Source organism: Solanum stenotomum, chromosome 3 (genome assembly GCF_019186545.1).
Source record: "Solanum stenotomum isolate F172 chromosome 3, ASM1918654v1, whole genome shotgun sequence".
Classification (NCBI taxonomy): domain Eukaryota; kingdom Viridiplantae; phylum Streptophyta; class Magnoliopsida; order Solanales; family Solanaceae; genus Solanum; species Solanum stenotomum.
In genome coordinates, this window is record NC_064284.1 from 5,755,676 (window position 1) to 5,767,911 (window position 12,236).

The window sequence follows — 12,236 nt, forward strand, 5'->3', positions numbered from 1 at the left end:
GAGGAAAAAATAGTGAACGTAATCCCTTAATTATGATTTGAATATAAGAAAATCATCTAGAATTTTTAACATGTATTATTTTTAGATTTTGAATCGGAAAAAATATATTTAATTTTTTGAAAAAGAAACATCAGCATTTCTCCATATGTGTAACTTAATTTAAAAATGGGAAGAAGTCCAAATTAAATATGTTATTTAACTTGTCATCTTCAATAGTTGGGGGTAAAAAATGCGTCTGGCGTACAATATTATTTTAACTATGTCATTATTATTTTTATTAAATACAGAAGTATTTAATTTCAATACATGTACATAGGTATACATCGCAAGGGGTAAAAAACAGATTTGTTCCTACACAATGCAAAATAGTTCAAATTATACAAGGGTTATTATTGATTCCGTAAGGCGTAAGCACAAGCAAACATGTAACACAATTTAGAATATTACATGTATGTGGATTGTGTACTTGAATGCACACTTATTAAAATATTTTTCTAATACCATGTAAATAATTCAAACAACTAACGTAAAACATTAAGATAATGTATGAATTACATATTATAAGTTAGGGAAAAAGGTCTGAAAAATACTCCAACTTTGGTCGAAATTGCTGTTACGATACCAAATTTTGGAAAGGACCTTTTACCCCATGTACTATTTAATAGTGTATTTTAAAGGTATATATGTGTTTACGTGGACATCATAAATATTTCATCATTTTAAATAGTAATGTGTTCACGTGGGCACATATATACCTTTAAAATACACTATTAAATAGTGCAGAGGGGTAAAAGGTCCTCCATAAAGTTTGATATTGTAATAACAATTTCAGCCAAAGTTAAAGTATTTTTCAGACTCTTTTCCCTATAAGTTATAACTCAACAAAAACAACTGAGATGTCATGTACAGAGTTTAATATATATGTGTTATGTGGTAATTAAATAAAACAGATAAAATACTAGCTAGTATTTTATAAATAATAGTAATACATAAATATAATTGTCCTTTATGTTTTTAATGTACATATATACTCTTAGTTCGGATATTACATGTATTCTGTTATAAATAAACAGCAATATCATGAAAACGTCAAATGAATTGTAGTTGAATGGTTGAAATCCATCCATCCTAACTTGAGAAGTTTTGAGTTCGATCAATTTTGGTATGAGTGAATTAGATTTAATTATGCCCACATATATATAGTATAATTTATGAAAACAAGTGAAAGTTGCAAGTTCACTTTAAAAGTCATTTAATTTTTATCTTTACATACAATTCAGCTTAGTGCATGCATGACATATATCCAAACCTTCTATCATATAATAAATATAAAACGTTAGTCGTTGTCTTCAAATTGGCTTGCTGAAGTTTCTACCAAGTTCTTCATATGATGTTGAGATTTAATTTCTGTATACAAATATTATGGCAAGTTGTTCATATTAAGACCTGATATTTGTCTGGTCCAAAAATATTAAGTCTATAAAAAATACTACTATTGCATTATGAATCTGGATGACTTTGAGGAAAAATAAAACCACAACCGACGTACGTTGTTGATTCTTTGACTTGAGTTTTGACAAAAGAAAAATAAATGGGAGGAGACTATATAGTAATATATTATTTATTATATGATATCATCCATGCCATCACAGCCAATACAAGTGGATTAAATTCTCCAGTCTCTTTGGCACTATGTTTTTATGAATAAAAATCAAAATTGATTAAAAAAAAAAATCAAAATATTAAGCTTATAATTAGGTAGTACGGACCACGGTGGCAAATGTATACAAAAAATTAAAATTTGGAGTCTTCTATAGGGCTCTCCCTTTACAATTTTGTTTGTCCTACTTTCTTTTTTTTACTTTGTTTCAAAAAAAAAAAACAAAGACAAATCTTCTGTTATATATAACTTTTTACCATATATGTTTAAGATCATTAGAAAAATACTTTGACATATTTTATATATTTTTAATTTAAGATCATAAAATTTAATTTTTATTTTTTAAAATTACGTGTCAAATTAAAATTAGATAAATAAATTGAATAAGAAGAGGTATAATGATTATAACTCAATTTTAAGGACCCTACAGTTAGAATACATTGTCGGATAACTTTGTGTTTCTGTTCAAGGCCACAGCTGCCTATTTTTCCTTATACATAGTCAAACCGTCCACAATTTTTGAAATTTGGTAATTTCGTATTTAATGGTACTATTTCCGTTTTACTTTTAATGGTTATAGTTTGATAAAAAGGTCTGAAAAATATTTTAATTTTAGCTGAAAATTTTTTTACGATATCAAATTTTATGGAGGATTTTTTACCCCCTGCACTATTTAATAGTGTATTTTAAAGGTATATATGTGTCCACATGGACACATTACTATTTATAATGATACAATGTTTATGATGTACACGTGGACACATATATACCTTTAAAATACATTATTCCCTATAATTTTCTTTTTAGAGTCAAATGATAAGTACTTTGATTAATATTTTACGATGTATTTTCTTATCATATTATATGTAAAAAATTGCAATTTGTAATACTTTTTGTACAGTTTTTGAATATCTAATTTTTTTTGTTTAAAATAGCGAATTAAGGTAATCTAATTTCACTTTGAAAATTAGTCAAATTGACTTTTGAAAAAATACAATATGACAATTAAAAATGGACGAAGGGAGTATTTCTTTTCTCCGAAATTAGAAAATAATTGGAAAATCTCTCATAAATATTGAGCTATTCACCAAACTAATAAATGCATGTATTATTTGACTTCTATTACTTAGTAATTTCATTACCTTTCAAACAAGGAAAAATCGATAATCAACAAAAATATATAGTAGCATAATTCTAACAGAAATACACCTGGTAGCAATTTTGATGTACTTTTTTGAGCAAGAAATGTAATGAAGAAAAATAAGAAAAAGGGGAGAAAAATGATTTAATCTTTTTAATTATTGATGGATCTTTTAATTGGGTTTGTCCGGTGGGTAGGAGAAAGTTTGGTGGGTTGGAATTTAAATTTATCCAATGAAAATATGTCACGTAATAATCAATAATAATAATAATTAAAAAATATAAGACTGTTAGTTCAAAGGGTAATAGTGGACCAAAAAGTTGACTGAGGGATATTTTTAGCCCAATAGATGAATGAGGGGTATTTTTAAACCTTTTCAAGTAGTACAGGAGTATTTTTGGCTCTTTTCCGTTTATTCTACGTAGTGATATGTTTCAACAAGATTGGACAATACGTACAATAATTTAAAAATCTAATTTATTTATGTCAATCGGTGACATAATTCCTCAATTTTTTAGGAAATAATTTACATATTTTTATTTTTATAAAAATCAGTAAAACAAGTGTGAAGTATCTTAATCAAAGAAAAACGATTTAATGAGAAAATGAAGTAGTAATACTTTTCTACACTTTATTTTGGTCAAATAGAAGAACTCACTTTCGAGCCTTTAATTTGCCCCACATATTTCCTCACGTACGTGAGCTAAACATCTCAAAAAAAAAAAAAGTCTTTTATTACTATTATTATTATTATTATTATTATTATTATTATTATTATTATTATTAGTGTTGTTATTACTATTATTATTAAATTGCACAGTAAAACCAAAACATTGATGTCTATATTTTTAATTTATTTATTTTTAATTAGGCGACCCCATCGACTTGGTAAAAAGCAAAAAAAAAATAGTGGGAAGAGCCTTTAGAATGTTGGGATGTAACTGGTGAAGAAGAAGACTTGTGACCAGTGACCACACAAAAGTTAATTTTAGGTCCTGCATGACTTTGAGACTCAAAAATAGTACGTATAATTTAAAGATAATTACTATATCGATTCATTCGTTTCAATATGTTTGTCCAATTATAATTTGATATGAAATTTAAAAAATAAAGAAATTTTTTGAATTTGTGATATTAAACTAAAGATATATTAAATATATCATTTTTTTTAAATCTTGTGATCTTAAACATATCATGTGGGAAGTTAAAATTGAAATTTGCTGAAAAAAGCCCTCTTCCTTTTTTTAAAAGAAAATTAATAAATTAAAAAATGTAATAGGACAAATAAATTAAAATGACATGAGAGTGAAACAAATTAGGGGAAAAGCGTGTCAAACTTGTGCTGCTTTCGGTGCATAAATTTCCAACTTTTATCGACTATGCATCACAGACAATGTTTTGCCACTGTTTTTTTTTACAACTAATTTAGACACTTAAAAGATTTTTTGTTGGCTATCGGTGAAATTAGAGGCGAATATAGAATTTATAATTTTTTTTAAAAAATTCTGTCCACTTTGGTAGAAATTAGCCACGTAATGACGAATTTCGAATTTTTCTTTTAAGAAAGTACTCCAAATTTAATATTGGTATATAGAAAAACACATCTAATGAATTATGTTATTAGTATATCATATATTTAGAATTGGGAAAGAACTTATTGATACAATCAAGAGTGGAATCAGTCAGTTAGATAGGACCGAGAAAGTTCATAGATATTGAATTCTCTTTGATTTTTTCGCATACATGTATCTTTTATTTTTAATCTTTTAATAATTTTTTTTATTTCAACCACTAAATCGAATTATAAAAGTGAAATACAAGAATTAGAAACAAATGATATAAGACAAGAACATTCAAGTGGGGGGTGGAAGGTACCTACAAAAAGAAAATGAAAATAAAGGTCATAATTCAACAACCCATTTGCTTGCTAAAAATTAATCATCAGAATCTAATAATTATAATTTATATCAAATAATAATAGTCTAAGACCTATGTTTTGGAAAATATAAGCAAAAAAAGACTAGACGCACGCACGCACGCTTGGTTGAATTGAATTTCAATCCAATTTAATCCTAGTGTATTTTTCTAGTCTTGTTAATTATTCTAAACATTCAACTTTTGAAATTTAGACAAGTCATTGTGTACAATTTTTAGTGTAAAATGGATGTGGACGACAAAATAATTTATTTAAGCCTAGTTCATGAATGTTGAATAATGTGTGAACACACGTAGAAAATTAAAAGAATTCTATGTACGTAACCATATGTTTTATATGAGCCTTCAATTCAATGAATGTTCACCAACTAATTTTAAGTGGCTGGCTGACTAAGTCATGGTTCCTGCAGGTGCATCATGCTAAATTATTATTTTATTAAAATAAATAAGTCTTCGACTGGACCTAGGTTTAGTTCATTAATTATTTTAATTTCACCGTCATTAGTTCCATGACCTCACATTATATGACGCATCCGCATACTCCAAGTTGAGATTATTATTTCTTACTTTAGGATTAGTGACGGAGTAAATTTTTTTAATATTTATCGTGAAAATGATGATAAAATTTATACAAAGAGGTTAAAAACAATTGAAAAAAGATCCATCAAATCATTTAATTTTTTGATTAAATCAACAGAGTGGAGATCAAGTATAAAAAACATAATTATTTGTAAAAAAATAAAAAATATCAAAGAGAAAAAGGTGGAAAGTCTTCCATCATTGCAGCCTTAAAATGGAATTAGTTCTCAATGCATTTCTCATTACGTAGGAGACTTTTTTAAAGGTCAAAATAATCGAAGTCTATGCAATTTACATTTCTCATTACGTAGGAGACTTTTTTAAAGGTCAAAATAATTGAAGTCTATGCAATTTACATGTTTGTTCTTAAAAAAAAAAACTACCTAATTAATTATCCATTTAGACTATTATTATGTCAGGGAGGGGTTTCAATTTCCATAAGATAAAGTTAGTTCTATGCAGTCTTTTCAATCACACTTTTTTTAGGTCGATTTGAAATACAATTTTTCTATGTTTTTCAATTTTTGGTCTATATTAATAATCTGTATATGATATTAATATATACATATGTCGTTCAATTGGAGAGAAAATAAATAAATAAATATGTATTTTTTTCTATTTTATTTTACTTCTCTTATATATATATATATATATATATATTTGTTTGTTTGTTTTATCAAATCAAGAAAGATTCAATACTACCCCTTGTCATCAAACAACGGTATAAAATACTTAGTTAATGATTAAATTTAAAATTTTCAAACAATTAATAAAATTAATTAACCCCTAATAAATGTACTACTTTTTAAGAAAAATGTCACAGCCAGGTAAAATGAAACGAAACGGAAGAAGTAAAAGGTACGTTAAAAATCAGTTAAGACTTGAGAGGTTATGGAACAAACCCACTAGTTTTGGCAAGAGTCAATTAATATTTTACGTAATATAATTGAAAAGAGAAAAATTAAAAAAGTAATCTTTATTAAGAAAGTGAGAAAGACGTTGAAGTGGTTTTTTTTTTAATGAATAAAAATAAAATGTGAAACAAGTGGAAGCCAATTAGTCAATGTCAAGGTCAATTTTAGAGTTGAAAAAAACTAATTAGCAATCATATATATAGTTAAGTTACTTATTAATCTGGCACTAATCCATTGTCTAACTAAAATGTACTTTAATTTAACTACTAACCGCACATAGTTAAAAGACTTAATTTGTACTTATCACACTTTTTTTTTTCTAATTAGCAACTTTGACACGATGTTTACCGTTCATTGCATCTGACTCAATTAATTTTCTCATTTTTCTTAATTTTTCCCTTTTCTGTATTACCGTAGAAATCAAGTTAATCCCTATGGCTACGAAATTCATGAATCCACTGTTTTTTTTTCTCACGTTTTTATTGAAAAAAAAAACATTTTGCTATTTGATCATTTGATGAAATACGACTAATTAAGTACTATGCTGTGTATTTAGGTTTTGAGTTTGATTTATATACTCCAATAATATAAACTTGTTTGTCCATGAGAATATTTCACTTTTAGGGTGTGTTTGGTATGGAGGAAAATGTTTTCCTGAAAAACAAGTAGATTTTTGACTTATTTTCTCAGGTTGGTGAGTAGAAAATATTTTTCGGAAAATTTTTTTAGTGTTTGATTTATTAACGAAAAATATTTTTGAAAAAATATCTTTTATTTTTACTAGAGAGTAGAAAATAATTTTTGAATTGAATTGAAAAACCCTCAAAACACTATTTTTTTAAATCATAAAACTTATTATCTATGATTGTCCAGTATACTAAACAACCCCAAAAAAGGAAAAGACTTGCAAAAGTAACTATTTTGAAGCTACATTGGAAAAGTCTTCTCGTATGAAATATATTGACAATTTTGAAGGATTCTTTTTTCTTTTCTTCCCCTTATATCATTCTTAAGTGTAAATTCAACTCTTGCTCATAGTCTATCATGCCGTCCATGTATTATGAATTTTCTCTATCTAGTCTAGAAAATTAAATGCTTATGAAAAATTAATTTTCTTCCTATAAAGTCTAGATTTTCTCAATCGACATGACATTTTGAATTAAAATACAATTATATATAGATTAATTGATAGTCAAAAAGAAATAAATAATTCCTCTAAAACTTTTAAACTTAGATCGAGAAAATTTTAATTTCCTCCCATTTAAAGAAAGTTGAATTAAGTTTTTTCAAGCACGTTTTAACTATATCAATAGCTTATCAAATTATTTAAGATTAAAATAATCTCATTCACACATCATGTGGTCAATATATTAATTTTTTTTGTACCATCTTTTAAGATCACTTATAATCATTATAATTTTTTTTTACAGTAAGTGTGCTATGATAATCTGAAAAATAAAAGAATAACCTGTTATAACGAATCAAGTTGAATTGATAATACAAAAAGTATTTGTATATAACTTAAATCCATATTGAAATACACATATAGAACGCGTATTGTACATATCAATTGATGAATTAGTATTCCTGTTTTTCAATGTAATTTTTTTAATAAAAAAATGGGTAAGTCATAAAGTTCAGACCTTGCCGGGGAATTAAATAATATTAGAGATAACGTGGAAAATATTATTGGAAACGTGATTGGAAAGAAAACCCACATTACCCTACTTATAAAGAAAATAAATAAATAGACGGTACAACTCTATCATATTCTTTTTTTATTAATTTATAAACAGGCATGTCGGCTGACGTGACAAAATTAGATAAGAAGATTGAACCAAAACAAAAATTCTATTTATTTATTTACGAAGACTATTATCTTATCCTCCATCCTCTGCCCATACCATATGAATTAAAATCCCTTCATATTGTAAACAACAAAACCATCGTATTTTAAAAAATAATAATTGTGGTATTTGGATCAATTTTCACATAATAATTAATAGGTATCAGATAACTCTGTCCATCAAGGTTATGACATATGGAAATGATCACCTAGTACTGTTTTTTAATTTGTCTCCACCGGAGAAATTGAACTTGAGACCTCATAAATCTCAACCATTTTATTGACCACTAGGTCTCACCCCTGAGTGCAAATCAACATAATCTTATAAGTGGAGTGTTAAAGGAATAATGTTTATATAGATTTTACTTTTATTATGAGAAGATAGAGAAGTTATTATTATGAGTCCCCGCCTCAAAGAAAGATGAAAAAACGCTAATCACAACAAACAGAAATAACAACAAGATAATAAGATTAATGAGACTCAAGATACATTAGGTAATAATAGAAATCTAACGATAAGTTACATCTAAGCATGGGGTCTAGTGATCAATAATGTGAATTGAGCATCATGAGGTTAAGTATCTCATGAAATAAGTCGAGGTATGCTCAAAGTGATCCAAACACCATAGCAATAAAAAAATGAACGAGTTAATACAATATTAATACTAATACTTAGGAATGGAGAAAAAATACGTTTGACTATTTATCAACCTTCTATTCTAATTTTATATTCTTCTATTAAAGGTCATATACTCGGTGAGCTGATATAAGAATTCATTTCATGTGTTTTGTCTTATACAATGTGTTTCTTTCTAGTTTCCTTGGTACAGGCTTGACTTTGACTAGTAAGAAAGAAATTCAAACGAAGATATGGGCCGACAAGAAAAGCAAACTCACTCAATTAATTAGTACTCCCTCCGTCCCATTTTATGTGGCAACATTTGATCGGGCACGGAGTTTAAGAAATAAATGAAGATTTTGAAATGTTTATCAAATTGTCCTTTTAAAAAGTAGACTCAATTTCTCTCTCCTCATAAATGTATTGGAGTATTATTTTAAGATTAAGTGGGATCAACAAGAATAAAAAAGGAATTGTATCTTTAAATACTTTCCATATAAGGAAATGTGACATTCTTTTTGGGACTGACCAAAAAAGAAATGTTGCCACATAAAATGGGACAGAGGGAGTACTACTTTTAATTATTTTCTGAATATTCCAATTTAACATCCCATCAGTTCACGTTTTTCACAACTATAAATAAGCTGTGCAAAATGGGCAAAGCGCTTCAGCTTCCAAACTTCAAACCCCCAATTACATACCTTCCTATTCTCTCTTACAAATTTCAATCAAAATTAAAGCAAATGGAATTCACCAGTTTAGTTGATACTTCTTTGGATTTGAACTTTAGACCTCTTCGAGTTTCCGATGAATTACCGGTATGTGGAAGTGAATTTACAATATACACTATAATCATGTATTGATATAATTTGCGTAATTGTTGTTTAATCTGATGATTTCACTTTCCTTGCAGAAACAGGAAGTTGAGAGTAATTTCATTGGACTTGGAAGAGATCCCGTACTACCTAACAAAGATGAGGTTTGTAAAATCTTCTTCTCCGATTTCTTACAATGGCAGATCTAGAATTTGAAGTTTATATGAGTAAATGCTGATTTTTGAATTTTGTGTTGTTTTGTCCAGACAGGTAATTTAATGGAGGAACTAAATAGAGTAAATGCTGAAAATAAGAAATTGACGGAGATGCTTACAGTTATGTGCCAGAATTACAATTCATTGAGGAATCAATTGACGGAATATTTGAGCAAGCAGAATAGTAGTACTAGTGGAGCTGATCAGGATCAGAACAGCGATGGATCGAAGAAAAGAAAAGTTGAAAACAATAATAATAATAATAATGAAATTGTGAAATCGTCAGTTCAAGTGTTGAATTCAGAGAGCAGTTCAAGTGATGAAGATTCATCTCCAAAGAAACCAAGAGAAGAACACATTAAAACTAAGACTTCTAGAGTTTATATGAGAACTGAACCATCTGATACTTCTCTTGTAAGTTTCTCCAACACTTTCTTATTAATTCCTTCTCCTGTTTCAATTTATAATTTGCAATTCAAAAATCTTTTCGTAAACTTAGTGCCAAATTACAAGGCAAATAAATTAAAATGGAGATAGTAATTCTTTTTCATTTGTCCACGAGCGCCAGACAAATTCTATAGTTAAATGACAGCTAATCTTATTTAACAACATATTAGAATATACCATAGATTATCAAAAAATTATGTTAACAATATAATGAGCTATAAAGTAACATATCAACGACAAAGTTCATAGCTGATTTCAGTATTTAAGTTGTTTTTCTAATGGGAAAGTTAATGTTGTTGCAGATAGTGAAAGATGGATATCAATGGAGGAAATATGGACAGAAAGTAACAAGAGACAACCCATCTCCAAGAGCTTATTTCAAGTGCTCTTTTGCTCCTACCTGCCCCGTTAAAAAAAAGGTACAGCTAATACTAATTAGTAATACAATTTTAGAGCCTAATGTACAAGTTTACTCATTCTGAATTAATTTACTTCATTGAACTAATATTTATTCAAAGTAAAACCAAAATGAATGCTAAGAAATAGTATGAAATGTCCCAAGTCATTTTCGATTAGGAAACAACTGAACAAGTAGGAGTAATTAAATAATTAGGTAACCCAACTTTCCTTGAAGTTTCCTAGTTGCAGCTTCCAGATATTTTATGTATTTTGGTGGCCAGAAATGAATTCACAGCTACATTTCTAGATTCAACTCAACTTAATTATTATTTTCGACTTGAACTATGTATAAATTTGAAAAGAAATTAAACTTAAAACTCCCTCCATCTCATTTTAAATGTATTTTAGAGATGTAACACTTTAGTAAACATCAAGTACAAGCTGTAATTTACTTATCATCCACTTTAATAACAAGGATAAAGAGATAAAAGACAATTTTTGAATTCAATATATACTAATATAGATCACAAATTAGTCTTTTCTAGTTCAATGTTTTTTTTTCTAACAATGGTGTTAATTTGTCAGGTTCAAAGAAGCGTGGAAGACCAATCGATTCTAGTAGCAACATATGAAGGAGAACACAACCATTCTAAAGTGGATACTGTTACAACAACTTCCCCTTCTAGCCGTTTCAACCCGAAAAACAATGTTTCGGGTAATTATACTGCTTCAGTAATGCCAAGTTCCACTACTAATATCATCAACACATCAGGACCAAAACCAATGTTAACTCTTGATTTGGCTGAACCAAAAACATTACAAAATGATGTCAAAAAAGTGAACAGCAATACAAGTACAAGTGGTCACAAGCGTACATCACCAGGAAATGATCATCAACAACACCAAAATAGACCAGAGTTTCAACATTTCTTGATAGAACAAATGGCTTCATCATTGACTAAAGATCCAAGTTTTCAAGCGGCCTTAGCCGCCGCCATATCAGGAAAATTCTTACAAAATAATAATAACACTAAGGATAAATGAATAATTAAAAACGAAAATTATGTCTCACATTGAAATGTTGCGGAGAAAGACAGGCAGCCACTAGGACATGTTGTATATAGTGTTTACTATAATTGTCTTTTTTTTTGGAGAACAGTAGGCAGTAGGTTGGACTAGTAAGTGCACGTGGAAATGGAATGTGCTAATTTTCTATAGCAGCCTATATTAGTTAGGTCTCAATTTGCGCCTTTCAGTCTCACAAGATTGAGACTTTTGGTGGTCTTAAATTAAATTGTTGAATTTGCTCAAATAAATATTTAATAATTGGATTTCTCCTCCTTACTTTTGTGTAGACTATGGCATCTCTACGTTGTTATATTCTTTTGGGCGTGTGAATAAAGTTTATATTGATTACTGAAAAGAAAAGAAAAAACAGGAGATACATCATACATAAAAGGGGTAAGAATATTCTTAATTGTGCGAGTATTTTAGGAAAAACTGTACAGATTCGATCCAAATTGGATAATATCATAATATCTTTGAACTATTTTAGCATGACAAGCTCATTTGCTACTTGTTTTTTTAAATTGGTTTCTCTTCTATTCGACTAAGGTCAAGAAATGGAGGCCAGGTTGAAGTCAAAAGAAGAAAAGACCACACGTGA

General features: G+C 28.1%; 1 protein-coding gene across 1 annotated transcript; it reads left to right on the forward strand.

Moving 5' to 3' along the window:
• Positions 1 to 9,355: 9,355 nt before the first annotated feature.
• On the forward strand, positions 9,356 to 11,914 carry LOC125860016 (probable WRKY transcription factor 60). Its single transcript, XM_049539905.1, has 5 exons — positions 9,356 to 9,512; positions 9,608 to 9,673; positions 9,776 to 10,138; positions 10,474 to 10,590; positions 11,156 to 11,914. Exons 1-5 carry the CDS (start codon positions 9,438 to 9,440, stop codon positions 11,612 to 11,614), a joined length of 1,080 nt encoding a protein of 359 aa, XP_049395862.1. The 5' UTR covers positions 9,356 to 9,437; the 3' UTR covers positions 11,615 to 11,914.
• The last annotated feature ends 322 nt before the right edge of the window (positions 11,915 to 12,236 follow it).